Below are 19232 nucleotides of genomic sequence, written 5' to 3'. Positions count from 1 at the left end.
GTGTGATGATTCCATTTCTTTCAAAAGACAAAATTAGTACTTGATTTACTCATGGACTGAAACATTGAGATAAGTATTCTCACCCTTATTTTATACAGAAGAAAACATCTCAAACTCAGTTCAGTGACATGAGAGTTTTAAACTTCCTTCTCCAGCTCCCACTTTTGCCCAGTCTCCCCGTGGTGGCCCCAACGCTCCTCTTCAGCTCTGCAGGAGAACTGGCAGGCACCATTTTGTTTGTAGACCTGCGATCTCACTCGGAAATGCTGACCGAGATAAAATGTCCAAAAGAGCCCCCAGCTGTCCCTTGGGGGTGCCCCTCACTCCCTGCACTCTGTGAGTTCCGAAGGCACCAGACTCTATACATGGATCAAAAATATTCTTCCAAAAATTCCAGAAAGGTCTAATAGCAAAACTGGAGCCTGTCTCCTGCTGGCAACTATATAAATAGAGCATTTACACTGTACTTGAAACTGTTTACACAGCATCGACATTGTATTAGGAATTACAAGGAATGTGGAGATGATTGAAAGCCTGCGGGAGCATCCCCTTAAGTTACATGCAAAGACTACAGCATTTCATATAAGGGACTTGAGCAGCCATGGATTTTGGTATCTGCGGGTGCAGGGTTCCCGGGCCCAGTCTCCCGCGGGGTACCGAGGAGAGAGGACGGGGCCGTCTCAGGACTTGTGCTGCTCCCCCTGCCTGGGGTGCTGTCTCAAGTACCGCCACCCAGCTCCTGACCTGCCTAGGTCCACAGTCTCTCTGCCAGGCTTCCCTGACCGTGATATCAGAAATCACAGCCTCCCCCAACTCACATGCCATATTCACCTCCACAGCTATTGGGTTATTGTATTTTTGTTTCTAGAACAACATGTGGCATCCGTCCGTTTTATTTATCTGCTGCATAAATACACAGAAACTGTTAGTAACACCATCGTTTATCTGTGCCACAGCCTCGACCCACTTACTCCTGGCTCCCCAGATACTTACACTTGATCTTAGCCAGAAGGCTGAGAAGCGATTTCTCCAAGCACTTCATGAAATCCAGAACTTCGTGATTTAAAATTAGCATGCAAGGGAGAAAGTCAGCCAGCATGTAGCTGGATGCGGACATGGGCGGTGGTGGTCATTGAAATAAAAGGTTTGCAACACAGTTTCTCTCCATATAATACATTTGTTGATAGCTTCCATGACATTACCACGTTTCATTGCCATTAAGGGACATTCTGAAGTTTACATTTGACCATTTCTGAAGGCAGATCCATCACGTTTTTTGTGTGTTTTTTTTTTAACTTTTATTTTATTTTTAAACTTTACAATATTGTATTAGTTTTGCCAAATATCGGAATGAATCCGCCACAGGTATACCCGCGTTCCCCATCCTGAACCCTCCTCCCTCCTCCCTCCCCTACCCTCCCTCTGGGTCGTCCCAGTGCACCAGCCCCAAGCATCCAGTACCGTGCATTGAACCTGGACTGGCGACTCGTTTCATACATGATATTATACACGTTTCAATGCTATTCTCCCAAATCTCCCCACCCTCTCCCTCTCCCACAGAGACCATCAGACTGATCTATACATCGGTGTCTCTCTTGCTGTCTTGTACACAGGGTTTTTGTTACCATCTTTCTAAATTAATCAGTGGCATATCATAGTTTGTTTGGCTTTGCGTAAATGGTGGCCCTAGAGGTAAAGGACCCTCCTGCCAAGGCAGAAGACATAAGAGATGCAGGTTCCATCTCTGGGTCAGGAAGACCCCTGGAGGAAGGCATGGCAACCCACTCCAGTATTCCTGCCTGAAGAATCCTATGGACAGAGGAGTCTGCTCCGCTACAGTCCGTAGGGTTGCAGAGAGTCAACCTGACTGAAGCAACTGAGTGCACACCCATACATATGTCAGTAAATATATATTTTATATTGGCATGAGGAACAATGCTGTGGGGCTTCACTGATGATCCCATATTTAAGACTCCTCACTTCTATTCCAGGGGGCATTGGTTCAGTCCCTGGTCAGGGATTTATGATCCCACATGGAAAAGTGTGTGGTGAAAAAAAAAAAAAAAAAGAATGCTGTTGTATCTTACAGCTGATGTCATCTTAGATTTATGAAATTTTTTATTTTTTCATAAGCAGAATCCAGCCTACTAAATACATGTCACAAGTCACTAATGGGATGCTAGCTGCCTTGGGAGGAGCAGGTTATTTATTGGTAATTCAATTAGACAGAGATTGACAAACTGCCTTGCCTCCTGTTTTTTGGTTTCTTTTCCTCCCACCAACAAGCTAAGAATGAGTTTTATGTTTTAGGTTTGTTTTTTTTTTTTAACTTTTAAAAATACGTTTCACATTTTTACATTTTTTGTAATTTGGGGGGGAAACCAAGGAATATTTTGTGAGGTGTGAGAATTAGAGGATATCTAAATTTCAGGGTCACAAATAAAGTTTTATTGGAACAGAGCCGTGAACCTTTGCCGCTGCCCGAGGCTGTTTCACACTGCTAATGGCAGTGACCCCGTGGCTCTTAATGCCTGGCTACGCTCTAGCCCACTACGCAGAAATTTTACAGGCTCATTGCTGCAGAGACCAAAATGAAGCATTCCAAACCCCATGGCTCATCAGTCCAGTTGACTGAGTGGGGGCAAACACTTCCCACTCTTGAGCCTCAGTGGAGGGTGAAACCAGAGTGTCTATGTCTCCACCTCACAGAGAGATTTCCCTGGAAATACCAGCACCATGTCCTGTGTCCTGTGTCCATGGAAGTCCTACCTGGCTCTCCAAAAGCCTTGTCTCAGTGAGGCTGTATCAGGAGATTCCAAGCCTTTTAAAGCCCATTCTAATCCAATGCATAGTATCCAAACCAGGCTCCACTCAGGTTTCTGAACCACTTTTTCCCCAGAGGATCTTTCAAGTAGAAACCTTTGGACCGAATTGCTAGAGAGAGGAATGAATGTGGGTGGGGTTTCAGGGCCCCGGCCAGGGGCTGTTTTCTCACCACATCAGTGTGGTGAGAGTCCCCACTTGCCTCTCGGGCATCCAGCGGCCCACCACCTCATCTCCAATTTCAATCTGCATCTTTATTTATTTGGGGTTCAGTAGCTTAAGGGCAGGGGAAGGTGGTCCACACAGCGATTCCCACAGACCTCGGGCTGATGTCAGGAACCTAAAAAGGCAGGGGTCCTCTTTCAATGCCAGAAAATTCTCCAGCGGCAAATAAGAAACCCTTGTTGTCTTCCAGGAGCAAGGGGCTGGGGTGGTGGGTGGGGTGGTGGGCAGGGTGAGGGGGACAGGAAGCAAGCCTACTCCCAAGTGATCTGCACTTGAAGACGCAGCACCCCCTGGATTGCCGCTGTCCTCACTGTGGATCTTCCTGCTGAACCCCGGGAGCTTTTCTTAGGCAGGGGCTCATGCTTTCTTAAACCACGTCAGGGCTGTCAGTTCACACCCTGGTCCGCATCCTTCTCCCTTCCTCCCTCGAGCCCCCTCTTCTCTCTCCTTCCCCTTTGCGCCACCTAGGTTATATCTCAAGCTTTCCCTTCCACTGCCTTTACAGCCCTCTGCACACAGATTCTTAGGGGGAGGGAAGGTTTCAGGGAAGAAATATGTGTATTTCCAGTCCTTATAAGGTAACAGAGCCACGGAATTAGAACCCAAATGAAGTTCGCTAATGAACGTGATCTCAAGTGCTTTAACCGGATATAACATCAAAAATACCTTTCTTATCAAATCAACATGTGTTCCTCTTAAATTCACACAATATATGCCCATGACATCTCAATGAAGCAAGAAAAAAGAATAAACACCTGAGCATTAGAAAGAGCTCGTTTTATACTCTTGTAAGATGGTTGGTTGGAGAAGGCAATGGCACCCCACTCCGGTACTCTTGCCTGGAAAATCCCATGGATGGCGGCCGATCCTGGTAGGCTGCAGTCCATGGGGTCGCTGCGAGTCGGACACGACTGAGTGACTTCACTTTCACTTTTCCCTTTCACACATTGAAGAAGGAAATGGCGGCCCCTTCCAGTGTTCTTGCCTGGAGAATCCCAGGGACGGGGGAGCCTGGTGGGCTTCCATCTATAGGGTCGCACAGAGTCGAACACAACTGAAGCGACTTAGCAGCAAGATGGTCGATGGTGAGTGCTGTGCCTAGCTGCTCAGTCCTGTCTGACTCTTTGTGACCCCATGGACTGTAGCCAGCCAGGCTCCTCTAACCATGGAATTCTCCAGGCAAAAGTGCCGGAGTGGGTTGCCATGTCCTTCTCCAAAGTTGGTGAGTATCAAAACCCAAGGCTGGGGACTTCCCTGGGGGTCCAGTGATTGAGAATCTGCCTTCCAACGCAGGCAACGCGGGTTTGATCCGTGGTTCTAAGGAACTAAGATCCCACATGCCAGAGGGCAGTAGAACGGACAAAGGATCCCGCATGCCACAACTAAGACCCGAGGCAGCCAAATAAGTCAATAAAAATTAATACATAAAACAACTCTATGCGGTTTACATCATTCTTCTGGATATATTTGAAAGCATGGCATTAACAGTTTTATTTATTTATGGACATCCCATGAGACTGGCTGCAGGATCTTAGTTTCCTGACCAGGGACTGAACCCAGGACGCCAGAGTGAAAGCATTGAGCACTACCCACGGGTTTGCCCGGGAATTCCTAGTTTTATGTACTTAAAGGGTTTATTTTTATTGTATGCCAAAAACTACATCCTTTGCAGTACCTAGGCTTATGACAAAAAAAAAAAAAAAGTCGATGTCAATTTTAAAAGGTTTGCACAAACTTAGGGGATAGGAAGGAAAATTGTGACTCCCTATTTATGCTGCTGGGCTTCCCTGATGGCTCAGACAGTAAAAAAAAAAAAAAAAAAAATCTGCCTGCAGTACAGGAGACCGGGCTTTGATCCCTGGGTCGGGAAGATCTCCTGGAGAAGAGAAGGGCTGTCCACTCCAGTATTCTTGCCTGGAGAATTCCACGGACAGAGGAGCCTGGGGAGCCAGGATCCTTGGGTTTGCAAAGAGTCGAACACAACTGGATGACTAACACTTTCACTTTCGTGTGCTTCTAAAGATTGCTCAAATCTCAGAATCACCTGGGACCTTGTTAAACATTGAGATTCCAGGGCTGCATATCAGAACTAAGAAACTCAAACTGCCAGAGGAGGGGGGGCCCGGGAATCTGAAAAGGCAATGTTTGCCCCCCTCCTTGATTCTGAAGTGAAGCGGGTCCCAGGGAGTAAAACCCTCCAATACTGTGGGAAAGTTTGATGTCTGGTGGCGCAGCAGCAAAGAATCCACCTGTTAATGCAGGAGACCCGGGTTCATTCTCTGGGTCGGAAAGATGCCCTGGAGGAAGAAAGGACAAACCACTCCAGTATTCTTGCCTGGGAAATCCCATGGACAGAGGAGCCTGGCAGGCTACAGTCTCCGGGCTCCCAAAAGAGTCAGACACAACTTAGCAACTAAACCACAAGGGTGACGCTGAAAGTCGCTCCACGGTGTCCGACCCTTGTGGACGGCGTGGACTATCCAGTCTGTGGAATCCTACAAGCTAGAGTACTGGAGTGGGTAGCCTTTCCCCTCTCCAGGGGATCTTCCCAACCCAGGGATCAAACTTAGGTCTCCCACATTGCAGGCAGATTCTTTACCAGCTGAGCCACAACGGGAGCCCAAACCACAATAAGCACATGTTTAAAATACCCAAGAATCTACGCCTTCAGGACACCCTGAGGGTCGAGGGAAAGCGATTCATTTTTTTCTCTATGGGACACACTGAGCACCTGCCTTGGGAGGAGCGGGTTATTGGTAATTCAATAAACCCATCAGATGCTGTAGCTCGAGCTGGCAGCCTCATCCTCCCCACCACCCTTCCGAGATTCTAGGACACGTGCAGCCTCTCTCGGGCCTTCGGGATGTTCTTGGTATTGAAGGAAGGTAGGGTATGAGCAAAGCCCAGAGATCGGGATCCAAACTTCTCGGTTTGGGCCACGCTCTCAAATCTCCCGGGCTGTGCTTCTTAAGCCTCAGGGAATCTAAGGAATTGCCTAAGTATCTTGTGCAAAAACACATTCTCGTCCAACGGTTGCACTTAGGGCCTGAGAGTCTGAGTTTCTCACAACTCCAGGTGCTGCCCGGGCTGCTTAAGGTGTCCACATTAAACAGCGAGCCCCAGAGAGCTTTTGCAAAGTACTGATGCTCTGGTTGCTTCTGCCGATCTTACTCCACACCCACAGAATCAGTATCTCCACAACTGGGACCAGGGAGTCAACGTTATTAAAGGTCTCAGATTTTTCTCAGGAGCAGGTAGGGTGCAAATGTGTAGCCGGGCAAATCACCCTACCATCAACCCTGTTTGGGGCTTCATTGTGTCCTGCAAAATCCATATGTTGAGGGGACTTTCACAATGGTCCAGTGGCTAAGACCCTGCACTCCCAGTGCAGGGGCCTGGGCTGCGGTCCCTGGTCAGGGAACTAGATCCCACGTGCTGCCCGGAAGACCGAAGACCCCACCTGCCACAACTAACACCGGGTGCAGTCAAATAAAGCAATACATGTTTGAAAACTATCTGTAGAAGTCCTAACCCCCAACACTTTGGAATGTTACCGTATTTGGAGATGGTATCGTTAACGAGGTGATGAAGTTCAAACGAGGTCACCAGGGTGAGCCCTAGTCCAATCTGATGGTTGTCTATATAAGAAGAGAGAGGACGACCCCTGGCAAGCCAGGGGTTAGGGCTCAGAGCTTTCACTGCCAAGGACCCAAAGTCAATCCCTGGTCTGCAACTAAGACCCAGAAGCAAAGCACCTCGCCCAGGAAATCAAACAAACAAACAAACAAACAAACAAACAAAAGAGGAAATTAGGACACTCAAGAAGACGTCAAGCATGATTGGACATGAAGAGACAGGAGGACACGAGAATGCAGCTGTCTGCACATCAAAGAAAGAGACCTGCGGAGGCACCACACTGTCAACACCTTGATCCTACATTTCTGGCCTCCAGAACCGGGAGAAAAACGCTTCCTCTTGTTTAAGTCTGTGCTATTTCTGGTGGCCACCTTAGTACTTTTAACACATTCTTTACATCGGGGTCCCTAGAGAGGGCTCACTTTAAGGACAGGTAGGGGGTATGCAGGTGATGACTCAGCTCCCAGGTGACTCCCACCCATCAACAAATGCCCACCGGCCCAGATTTTCCAGGATGCAGCCTGCTCCTGTGGACCACGTCTTGCAGACCACTGCTGCTAAAGGTCCCCGCCCAACTCTTTCTGGCCCCGATTTCTCTTACTTCTCTCCTAGACTGTGAGGGACAGAACCCCGTGAGAACAGAGCGAGGCCTGTGCTCAAACCACCCTGCATGTGAAGGGGAGTATGTGTTTTATGTGAAAAAAAAAAAAAAAGAAGGAAGAGAAACCACTGTTGTCCAGCAGAACACACTGAAGCTTATCAACAGATGTACAGAAAAGCCTTCCCATGTTAGGTTACGAAGAAGCAGAGGACATGAGTTCAACCTCTTCTGCAGGGAAGGTTTCCAGGAAGGAGGACAGCAGCTCTGTGTCGATGGCTTGAGAGCAGATGAATGTACTGGAAGGCGTTTGGGTCTGCAGCCAGGAAAGGAATATGAGTGGTGGGGGGCGGGAGACCCAAGTTCAATCCCTGGGTCGGGGAGATGTCCTGGAAAAGAGGACGGCTGGCTACCCACTGCAGTATTCTCGCCTGTAGAATGCATTGGGCAGAGAAGCCCGGCTGCCTACGGTCCACGGAGTCCCAAAGTGGCAGATACGGAGGAGCAGTGGGAAAGTGGGAACGGGCTGCTGGCTCCCAGAGGCTCCAGATGGTCTGAGGGTGAATATCCCCCAGGACCCCGGGCCTGACTTTGCACAGTGAACCTGTCTTGGCACCGCCCGGGGGCTGAGATGGAGGCTTGGCATCTGCTGGATCCACCGGGGAAAATGCCGGAGTCCAGGGCCTGGGTGGGGTTAGCAGCGAGGGTCCCATGGAAGACGGTCCCCTCCAGCGGTGCTCGCTCCTGGACACTTAGTTCGTTGCAGGCCCTGAGGACGCACCTCGTATTATGACGACAGATCGAACAGCCTCCGAAACGAGTGAGGACGTGGATGCCCTGGAAATGAGAACCACACGGAGTGGGCAAACAGGGCCCTGAACTCCTGTAGCCGATCCTTGCCTATCGGAGCGCATCTAGGCCCCACTCACGCTCAGGCCCTTTTATTTAACCACCAACAGGAAGACTCACGAGTTTAAAGGGGAAAATCATGGACACAGATGACAGAGGACCCCAAATGATTCACACTGAACTTCCCTTTATTTCTCTGTTAACAATCCAACACGGGGGTAATGACGCCAACAACCTCCCAAGCCCAAAACCCCGCCTCCAGAGTTCAGATTCACATTTCCAACTTGGTCGGAGCACATCTCTCCAAAGAATACCACCAACCCCTCCCTCCCCGCCCACTCTATATCACCTTTCCTTTTCCCCCATGCACTGAACAACTGTCTGAAACTGTGGTTTGTCTTCCTTCTAGATGCACTGAGGTCTGGGTGGCAGTGTCCCGGTGCCAGGGACAAAGCCTGCAACTCGTGACCTGCGCTAGGCGGGCATGTAGCAGGGGCACAGGATGGGCCAGATGCCGTAGAAGATCTCGTCACCGCAGTGGGGACAGGTGTTGGAGCTGAACCAGACCGTGCTGGCCCGCCCAGACGTGCGCACCAGCTGCCTGAGCCGGGCGTGCAGCTGAGCCAGGAGGCCCGGGTGCAGGGTGCCGCGCACATCCTCATAGCTCTCCAGGGGTGCGGGGTACAGCACCAGACTCAGCTTGCTCAGCCCCACGGTGTGCTGCAGCAGGCTCTCCAGCACGGACATGGAGATGGGGTTGCCGCAGAAGCGGAAGGTGGTGAGCTGGGAGCAGCGGCTCAGGGAGGGCAGGAGGGCGCTGAACTGGGAGTCCATGATGCCGCACTCGTCCAGGTCCAGGTCCTGCAGGGTGGCTGAGGTCCTCTCGATCAGGACCTGCAGGGGCTCCAGGCTGAGGCTGGTCAGGTTGACCCCGCTGAGCCCCAGGTCCTTCAGGAGGCTGACGCTTGGGCACTGCGACAGGTACGTCAGGTCTGACTCCGAAATCAGGCAGTTGCTGATGCACAGGGTCTCCAGAGGGGTCTTCAGGCACCTGGGGGAGACACAGGGCAGTCAGTCCCAGGGGCAGAGGTGGCGGGCCGAAGGACGTGGGGAGGAGAGGCCTGTTTCACCGCAACGCAGGGCATCTCACTGGCTCGGGGCTGGCCTCTCCCCTTCTTGACGGGAAGGCAGGGGCTCTTCCGGGGGGAAGGTCATGCTCACCGGGGTATGACCTCCCCCTGCACAAAATGATGAACTATTTTCCGTGTGGGAAACAAACAGGAAACAAGTGTTATTTGCCTACGTCAGCTTATTAGTATTGGGGTAGCAGGAATTAGGGTGGTTTTACAAGACACGACTAGTTGAATGCAACAGCAGGCTGGATGCAGTGGACGTGGGCTGGGGTTCCACACCATCACTGGCCGAATATCCCCTGGACGGTTCCCAGACCGTCCATCTCCTTTTTTTTCTTCTTTCCTTTTTCTGGTTTCCCGGTGAACATATTTACCGCTAATGCTTGGACTCTGCAGCTGCCACAAAGAGAATCAATGCAACACATTCATATGGCCACACTAGGCTGCATCCTCTCAGCTTTTATCACTGTGTTCAAGGCAGAGCGACAACCTGATACTGAGGATTTCCTACGTATTCAGAAGTCGGAAAGGAAAATAATGCTTGTCATTTGGACTGGAAGAGAATGGAGCCACTTCAACAATGATGCTCGTGGGCCAGCTTCCAGGTGCAGTTCACCTCCAGGTCCTGGATGGAGTCCAGCTGCACCAGCTTCAGGATCCTCCTGATGCTCTGCATGGGGATGGTGAAGATTCTCAGCTTCTGGCAGCGCAGGTGCAGCAGGCTCCTCCTCTGCTTGGCCTTCTTCAACAGGTAACTGAGGGTCTCGTCCAGCGTGTCCTCCTTGAGGCACAGGTCGACCAGCACCTCCACAGGGGCCCGCGCCGGCTTCAGCCCCGCCTGTGCCTCCACCCTGCGCGCCTTCTGCATGGGCTGGGCCGGCTCGGGCTCCAGCAGCGAGCACACGCTGGCCTTGAAGCCACACCACAGGGTCCAGAAGTCCTGGTGGGCGTTGCGGCGCAAGTCCAGCACCTGCAGCTTCCACCGCCTGCGGGGCCGAGGGGGACACACTGAGCTGCGCAGGGGCCGACGGGCACCAGGACCCCGCGAGGGCGCTGCACTCCACACGCCACAGATCCTCTGGCTGCCGGGCCCGCCTTGGTCCCCGCTTTAAGGCACACTGCGGGGGGGCGGGGGGGGGGAACCACGTGCCTTTTGTCCCCTCAACCAGTCCTCTCCCCCCGAACGCCTGTTCCCAGGTCATCCTCCTGGCCTGGCTGCATCTTGCTCACACCCCCAGGCCCCACCAGTCTGCCAGGTCGACCTTACCTGGGGCGGACCTCCTCAGCAAGCAGGAGGTCCAGGCCGTCGAGTGCAGCCTGGAAGGTCTCCAGATGAGGCTCGTGGTCCTTCATCAGGGCGCCCAGAGGGAGGCAGGCAAAGGGCCAGGCCTGCACCATCGCCTTCACGGCATGGGTGTGCCTCCCGGCAAAGGCCGCCGTAAACAGCGGAGGGAAGAGCTCCACGGGCAGCTCCTCCAGGGCCGCGACGGCCAAGGCCTCGTTCTGCAGCAGGCTCTGGCCGGCCAGCTCCAGGAGTCGGCGGGGGGGCGCCCAGACGCCCATCCTGAAGCACCTACTCCGGAACCAGTCCTGGGGGGATGTCAGAGAGCAAGGGGTGGGGGCGGGTCCTTCTCTGGCCAAGGAACCGGGGAGACCTGGGCACAGAGGCATTCCAAAGACCCCCGAGGAAGGCCCTGGGGAGCCGACGGTTTGCCGTCGCAGAAGGAATTGTGCAGCTAGAGAGGGAATGAGCTCTTCCCAACCCCGAAACGAGCTCCGAGGCCGCACCAGCCTGTGAGGTAGAACTGTCCGCCAGGTTGACTCACGCCTCGGTCCCTGGGAGTCGTCCTGGGCCGACCTGACGCTGGGCAGGGAGATCCCGTCTTCATGCCGATGAGCCCCTGGTGCTTCTGTGTCCAGTGAGTCCCCTGCCCAAACGGACTCTGTGGAGCTGGAGGTGGACAGAGGCCTGTCCCCTGCCTGGCCCGGAGAGACTTTCTGGCTGATACTTGCCGTTTTTAGATCATTTGAAGACAGTGGTCCCTCCTGCGTCCTTAGATCTCCTGGATGTTGAGTTCCCGTGGAAACATCCCAAGCCTAGTCCTCTGCTGTTGGCTGTCTGCCCAAGTGCCCGTGAAGTCGGCCAGCTCTCCCTCATGTACAGTGGGGCAGATGCGTCCATCCATCCATCTTCGCCCAGGGGGGTCTTCCGGTTCCTCCTCCGTGGAGCGTGACAGCGTCCTGCCTTGGCTGTCTCGGGCTCTTTCCAGGCTGGAAAGAAAACCAGGGGTGAGCTTCGGCTTCTCTCTGAAGGTTATTTGAGGAAGTGGGGGAGAGTGCCAGGGTCGTCACGGCTGCTCCTTAATCAGGGACTTGATGATTCTCTTGGTTGCGAGGCTTGAGCTCCTGCAGCTGCTTGGTCCAGGTGATTGCTGGAAGGCAAAATGCCCACTAGGCACATTGCAGCTTGACCCTGTTTTAGGGTTTTAGCTCTATTTAAGGGGCAGACACATCTCTGGCTGCTGATGGGGATGGTAGGAATTTGGTGAGTGCCATCTCTAGGAAGTTACCAAACTGCAGCGTGTCCTTCAGGGAAGGCCACCTTCTGGCCCTCCAAACAGAAGAACTGTTGCGGCATCACAAGGCCGAGGGTGGAGAGGTTCCGTCCGTCTGTGTTCTGAGACCGCAGCAGAACCAGCGCGTCCGCGAGCCCAGCAGGGGCTGCACCCCAGACCCTCTGATGCAGGCTTTGCACCCCCCTGGGCAGAAAGTCCGTGTTGCTCCCTGTGCTTAATGCAGAGCAGAGGACAAAGGGAATTGTATTTGTGGGCTTCGAGTTGAGCTCCCATCAGAATCTGTGTAGGTGAGAGCCTTAGAGGAGGGAGGGAGAGGGGTGAGGGGTGGGGGTTTCGAAGGCGCTTTGCATTCCTTGTTCACTGGCACTGAGGGAACGTCAGGTTACCCCCCTGCTCTTGGGAGGGAGGCTTTGAAGTTCGTGGTGAAGGTACAGGTCGCTGGACAGAGCCCAGGCTGGGATGTGCATGGGGACGCCTGAGCCTCGTCTTGCCGCCGTTTGCTGACACAGAATTTGTGTCCTTGGCCCACGTTTTATTTCCTTTCAGGAGAGCCCACGACCCTAAGCCCTCAGTGGCTTTCAGGCAGAAGAAGGCGCGTCCCGGGTTTGGCCAGCCGAAAGGGACGCGTCACATTCCTAAATTTAATCTCCTGGCTTCAGGGAGGAAATGGTCTTTGCCTCCAGGGAGGGAGGCAGCGTGGATCTTGGGTTTGTCTTGGGTTTAAGGGATCCACCTGGTCCCTTTGTAGCCACTCCCTCTGCTGGCAATTTGTCAAGCCCAGCCTAAGAGAAGTCGCTGAATTCCTGGAAACGCAACACACGGGACTTGGCTGCTTCCCTTGGTTTCACTCCAAATGTCTGGTCCCTCTGTTCTCCTGGCCAGCTCCTAGGTGTCATTTTGACCTGACCGGTTCCAGGGAAGCCTGGACCCTCAAAAGCTGGAGGACCCACCATCCCTCCATTACACCTCTGTTCCCCCGTGAACGAGCACACGTGTCACGTGTCGCTGTGTGGCGTAATATGATGTGTAAGCGACGGTGTGACACTCGGGAGTCTTACTCTGTCTCTTTTTCTTCTGGGGCGACACCACCGTCCGCACAAAGCTGTCTGAACGTGAACATTTGGGTGATTTTGATGTGGCCCAAACTCCCCCAACGAACGTACCTTCAGGTTGGTTTTCCTCTTTGATATTTTGCTTCTGTGAACAGACAGAGGATCCCATCAGTTGTATGTAGTGAGAAAGTAAACGCCCCACTCAGCCTTTAGCTGGACGGAGATCTAGTAGTAAGATAGCACTTGAGCCGGGAATGGACGTTTCGGCCAGAATCTCAAAAGCGTGCCCTGGAAGGAGAAGACGGTCTCAGGGCTGAGCGCACTGCTCCACGCTGGAGCCTCAGGTTCTGACAGCTGTACCTGCCGGGGTATTCATGGCACAGGCGACACAGGCCACGATCCTGTAGAGAATTTTCTTTGCCTTTCCATTCACCTTGGCAGTTGCACACTTTGCTTTTGCTCCTGCGTGCAGTTTTACGTTTGTCCCAGACTGGTTTCTTCTCTGATTTCCGCCACTTTTACAGACGGTCAAGAACATTTCTTAACCAAGTAGAATTTGGTGGCGGGAGGGATGGGGTAGGACGGGGTGATCGTGAGGGCATGGGTCCGCACCCGACCGCATCTGGGGTCCTAGTTCCCTGGTAAGGATAGAACTCGTGGCCCTGCCGTGAAAGCACCGAGTCCTCCTCACTGAACAGCCAGGGACGTTCCTGGAATTGCTTTAACGCAAGACGTCTCATTCGGAGGAGTTTTTGAGTGACGTTGTACACTTGAGTGTGTGAGCAGTGATTATAGTTCATACCAATTTACGGTTTTGTGAATTTACTAGCTTAAAGGGTTCTGGGGGTTTCTTTTTGTTTTAAAAGGTCGAAACTCTTCTCTAAGTCCGTGGAATACCAAAACCAAAATCTGTAGAATATTTTAAAGAGTGCAGGCTTTGTTCAGAATGTGAGCGCTTTGCTCCACTGAACCGAACGGTAGTAAGATTTGTAGAAGAGACGCAGAGTGAAAGGCACGTCTTTTTATCGAGTGACATGACAGCACCCATCGCGTGAGTTACTGGCTGGAGTTTAGAGACAGGCCGTGTTGGGCTAAACTCCTTATTGCTGTTTTCAGCCCTTGGGTAATAATCAGAAGCTTTCTCTGAAGAGAGTGGGGTCAGCTGTCAGACTCCTAGGTATCTGCCGGCCAGCAGGGCTGGGATCAAATGCAGCAGCCAGTAGATACGGGATGGGGCAAGAGGTCACCTTGTCCCTTTGTTGCTGCCGGGAGAGAGGCTCGTCCTGGTGCCAGCGGGGGCCAGAGCTGTGACTTGGTGGCCAGAAGATGTGTCTGACCCTGCCTTGGGTTCCGTGAGGGTGGAGGGACAGCAGGGTCTCCCCGGTTCCTTGGCCGGAGAAGGACCCGCCCCCACCCCTCGCTCTCTGACATCCCCCCAGGACTGGTTCCGGAGTAGGTGCTTCAGGATGGGCGTCTGGGCGCCCCCCCGCCGATTCCTGGAGCTGGCCGGCCAGAGCCTGCTGCAGAACGAGGCCTTGGCCGTCGCGGCCCTGGAGGAGCTGCCCGTGGAGCTCTTCCCTCCGCTGTTTACGGCGGCCTTTGCCGGGAGGCACACCCATGCCGTGAAGGCGATGGTGCAGGCCTGGCCCTTTGCCTGCCTCCCTCTGGGCGCCCTGATGAAGGACCACGAGCCTCATCTGGAGACCTTCCAGGCTGCACTCGACGGCCTGGACCTCCTGCTTGCTGAGGAGGTCCGCCCCAGGTAAGGTCGACCTGGCAGACTGGTGGGGCCTGGGGGTGTGAGCAAGATGCAGCCAGGCCAGGAGGATGACCTGGGAACAGGCGTTCGGGGGGAGAGGACTGGTTGAGGGGACAAAAGGCACGTGGTCCCCCCTCCCCCCGCAGTGTGCCTTAAAGCGGGGACCAAGGCGGGCCCGGCAGCCAGAGGATCTGTGGCGTGTGGAGTGCAGCGCCCTCGCGGGGTCCTGGTGCCCGTCGGCCCCTGCGCAGCTCAGTGTGTCCCCCTCGGCCCCGCAGGCGGTGGAAGCTGCAGGTGCTGGACTTGCGCCGCAACGCCCACCAGGACTTCTGGACCCTGTGGTGTGGCATCAAGGCCAGCGTGTGCTCGCTGCTGGAGCCCGAGCCGGCCCAGCCCATGCAGAAGGCGCGCAGGGTGGAGGCGCAGGCGGGGCTGAAGCCGGCGCGGGCCCCTGTGGAGGTGCTGGTCGACCTGTGCCTCAAGGAGGACACGCTGGACGAGACCCTCAGCTACCTGTTGAAGAAGGCCAAGCAGAGGAGGAGCCTGCTGCACCTGCGCTGCCAGAAGCTGAGAATCTTCACCGTCCCCGTGCAGAGCATCAGGGGGATCCTGAAGCTGGTGCAGCTGGACTCCATCCAGGACCTGGAGGTGAACTGCACCTGGAAGCTGGCCACGCTGGGCAGGTTCCTGCCGCACCTGGGCCGGATGGGCAACCTGCGCCGGCTGCTGCTGTCGCGCGTGCGCCTGTTGCCGCACACCGCCCCCGCCCGGGAGGCGCACTGCGTCCGCCAGCTCACCGCCCAGTTCCTGAACCTGCCCCACCTGCAGGAGCTCTCCCTGGACTCCATCTCCTTCCTCGAGGGCCGCCTGCACCAGGTGCTCAGGTGAGGCGTGGCGCCAGGTCCGCAGACCAGAACCGGCCTGTCTCGTTTCGTGGCCGCTGGGGACATTGCCAGGGTGCACGGGTCGCTGGGAAGTCCTCAGGGTGCCGCCGCTCTGTCCGCGGGCGTCTGGTCAGGTCACCTCCCTGGTCAGGGTCAGAGGCGTGGCCTGGGTTAGACGTTGTCAAAGGGGACTTCTTGCTGGCCGTGCACATAGTCGGGGTCAGGTGTGACGCCCTTGGGCGTTCTTTCCGAGAGAGCGCTGTCTTAGCGGAGACGATGACAGAGAAGTCGGCGAGAAGGACGTCGGTCCATCAGGCGTGAGGTTAGAAGTCCGAAGCGCTGTCTCTCCCTCGCACCCGCCGCTTCTGTCCTGAGCTGGTTTAGGCTCCAGGTGAGCTTTGGGAAGTGGGTGATTCTGGAGATGACAAGGAGGGATCAGGCGGGGAAAATTGTGGCTCCTAAGCAGTCCAGAGAAGAGAAAAGGTCCCACGAGCATCATTGTTGAAGTGGCTCCATTCTCTTCCAGTCCAAATGACAAGCATTATTTTCCTTTCCGACTTCTGAATACGTAGGAAATCCTCAGTATCAGGTTGTCGCTCTGCCTTGAACACAGTGATAAAAGCTGAGAGGATGCAGCCTAGTGTGGCCATATGAATGAGTTGCATTGATTCTCTTTGTGGCAGCTGCAGAGTCCAAGCATTAGCGGTAAATATGTTCACCGGGAAACCAGAAAAAGGAAAGAAGAAAAAAAAGGAGATGGACGGTCTGGGAACCGTCCAGGGGATATTCGGCCAGTGATGGTGTGGAACCCCAGCCCACGTCCACTGCATCCAGCCTGCTGTTGCATTCAACTAGTCGTGTCTTGTAAAACCACCCTAATTCCTGCTACCCCAATACTAATAAGCTGACGTAGGCAAATAACACTTGTTTCCTGTTTGTTTCCCACACGGAAAATAGTTCATCATTTTGTGCAGGGGGAGGTCATACCCCGGTGAGCATGACCTTCCCCCCGGAAGAGCCCCTGCCTTCCCGTCAAGAAGGGGAGAGGCCAGCCCCGAGCCAGTGAGATGCCCTGCGTTGCGGTGAAACAGGCCTCTCCTCCCCACGTCCTTCGGCCCGCCACCTCTGCCCCTGGGACTGACTGCCCTGTGTCTCCCCCAGGTGCCTGAAGACCCCTCTGGAGACCCTGTGCATCAGCAACTGCCTGATTTCGGAGTCAGACCTGACGTACCTGTCGCAGTGCCCAAGCGTCAGCCTCCTGAAGGACCTGGGGCTCAGCGGGGTCAACCTGACCAGCCTCAGCCTGGAGCCCCTGCAGGTCCTGATCGAGAGGACCTCGGCCACCCTGCAGGACCTGGACCTGGACGAGTGCGGCATCGTGGACTCCCAGTTCAGCGCCCTCCTGCCCTCCCTGAGCCGCTGCTCCCAGCTCACCACCTTCCGCTTCTGCGGCAACCCCATCTCCATGTCCGTGCTGGAGAGCCTGCTGCAGCACACCGTGGGGCTGAGCAAGCTGAGTCTGGTGCTGTACCCCGCACCCCTGGAGAGCTATGAGGATGTGCGCGGCACCCTGCACCCGGGCCTCCTGGCTCAGCTGCACGCCCGGCTCAGGCAGCTGGTGCGCACGTCTGGGCGGGCCAGCACGGTCTGGTTCAGCTCCAACACCTGTCCCCACTGCGGTGACGAGATCTTCTACGGCATCTGGCCCATCCTGTGCCCCTGCTACATGCCCGCCTAGCCCAGGTCACGAGTTGCAGGCTTTGTCCCTGGCACCGGGACACTGCCACCCAGACCTCAGTGCATCTAGAAGGAAGACAAACCACAGTTTCAGACAGTTGTTCAGTGCATGGGGGAAAAGGAAAGGTGATATAGAGTGGGCGGGGAGGGAGGGGTTGGTGGTATTCTTTGGAGAGATGTGCTCCGACCAAGTTGGAAATGTGAATCTGAACTCTGGAGGCGGGGTTTTGGGCTTGGGAGGTTGTTGGCGTCATTACCCCCGTGTTGGATTGTTAACAGAGAAATAAAGGGAAGTTCAGTGTGAATCATTTGGGGTCCTCTGTCATCTGTGTCCATGATTTTCCCCTTTAAACTCGTGAGTCTTCCTGTTGGTGGTTAAATAAAAGGGCCTGAGCGTGAGTGGGGCCTAGATGCGCTCCGATAGGCAAGGATCGGCTACAGGAGTTCAGGGCCCTGTTTGCCCACTCCGTGTGGTTCTCATTTCCAGGGCATCCACGTCCTCACTCGTTTCGGAGGCTGTTCGATCTGTCGTCATAATACGAGGTGCGTCCTCAGGGCCTGCAACGAACTAAGTGTCCAGGAGCGAGCACCGCTGGAGGGGACCGTCTTCCCACGGGACCCTCGCTGCTAACCCCACCCAGGCCCTGGACTCCGGCATTTTCCCCGGTGGATCCAGCAGATGCCAAGCCTCCATCTCAGCCCCCGGGCGGTGCCAAGACGGGTTCACTGTGCAAAGTCAGGCCCGGGGTCCTGGGGGATATTCACCCTCAGACCATCTGGAGCCTCTGGGAGCCAGCAGCCCGTTCCCACTTTCCCACTGCTCCTCCGTATCTGCCACTTTGGGACTCCGTGGACCGTAGGCAGCCGGGCTTCTCTGCCCAATGCATTCTACAGGCGAGAATACTGCAGTGGGTAGCCAGCCGTCCTCTTTTCCAGGACATCTCCCCGACCCAGGGATTGAACTTGGGTCTCCCGCCCCCCACCACTCATATTCCTTTCCTGGCTGCAGACCCAAACGCCTTCCAGTACATTCATCTGCTCTCAAGCCATCGACACAAAGCTGCTGTCCTCCTTCCTGGAAACCTTCCCTGCAGAAGAGGTATACCCGCGTTCCCCATCCTGAACCCTCCTCCCTCCTCCCTCCCCTACCCTCCCTCTGGGTCGTCCCAGTGCACCAGCCCCAAGCATCCAGTACCGTGCATTGAACCTGGACTGGCGACTCGTTTCATACATGATATTATACACGTTTCAATGCTATTCTCCCAAATCTCCCCACCCTCTCCCTCTCCCACAGAGACCATCAGACTGATCTATACATCGGTGTCTCTCTTGCTGTCTTGTACACAGGGTTTTTGTTACCATCTTTCTAAATTAATCAGTGGCATATCATAGTTTGTTTGGCTTTGCGTAAATGGTGGCCCTAGAGGTAAAGGACCCTCCTGCCAAGGCAGAAGACATAAGAGATGCAGGTTCCATCTCTGGGTCAGGAAGACCCCTGGAGGAAGGCATGGCAACCCACTCCAGTATTCCTGCCTGAAGAATCCTATGGACAGAGGAGTCTGCTCCGCTACAGTCCGTAGGGTTGCAGAGAGTCAACCTGACTGAAGCAACTGAGTGCACACCCATACATATGTCAGTAAATATATATTTTATATTGGCATGAGGAACAATGCTGTGGGGCTTCACTGATGATCCCATATTTAAGACTCCTCACTTCTATTCCAGGGGGCATTGGTTCAGTCCCTGGTCAGGGATTTATGATCCCACATGGAAAAGTGTGTGGTGAAAAAAAAAAAAAAAAAAAAGAATGCTGTTGTATCTTACAGCTGATGTCATCTTAGATTTATGAAATTTTTTATTTTTTCATAAGCAGAATCCAGCCTACTAAATACATGTCACAAGTCACTAATGGGATGCTAGCTGCCTTGGGAGGAGCAGGTTATTTATTGGTAATTCAATT

General features: G+C 54.2%; 2 protein-coding genes across 3 annotated transcripts; one reads left to right on the top strand and one right to left on the bottom strand.

The window, feature by feature from the left end:
- Window positions 1–8301: 8301 nt before the first annotated feature.
- Window positions 8302–10863, bottom strand: LOC132344539 (melanoma antigen preferentially expressed in tumors-like). Its single transcript, XM_059884227.1, has 3 exons — window positions 10532–10863; window positions 9881–10250; window positions 8302–9196 (listed from the first exon to the last, which is right to left on the bottom strand). Exons 1-3 carry the CDS (start codon window positions 10825–10827, stop codon window positions 8606–8608), a joined length of 1257 nt encoding a protein of 418 aa, XP_059740210.1. The 5' UTR covers window positions 10828–10863; the 3' UTR covers window positions 8302–8605.
- Window positions 10864–10932: 69 nt separating this feature from the next.
- LOC789301 (melanoma antigen preferentially expressed in tumors-like) lies at window positions 10933–17577 on the top strand. 2 transcript variants are annotated; one of them, XM_059884193.1, is made up of 5 exons: window positions 10933–11553; window positions 12943–13009; window positions 14332–14654; window positions 14930–15535; window positions 16697–17577. In XM_059884193.1, the coding sequence occupies exons 2-5, from the start codon at window positions 12974–12976 to the stop codon at window positions 17271–17273; spliced, it is 1542 nt and encodes a 513-aa protein (XP_059740176.1). In that variant the 5' UTR covers window positions 10933–11553; window positions 12943–12973; the 3' UTR covers window positions 17274–17577. The 2 variants fall into 2 exon arrangements, with proteins under 2 accessions (XP_059740176.1, XP_059740175.1); XM_059884192.1 differs by having other exon boundaries at window positions 10933–13009.
- Window positions 17578–19232: the final 1655 nt, after the last annotated feature.

The sequence above is a fragment of the Bos taurus genome, chromosome Y, assembly GCF_002263795.3.
Source record: "Bos taurus isolate L1 Dominette 01449 registration number 42190680 breed Hereford chromosome Y, ARS-UCD2.0, whole genome shotgun sequence".
Classification (NCBI taxonomy): Eukaryota; Metazoa; Chordata; class Mammalia; order Artiodactyla; family Bovidae; genus Bos; species Bos taurus.
The sequence above is the reverse complement of the archived record's forward strand: the minus strand, read 5'-3'. Positions and strand labels throughout refer to the sequence as shown.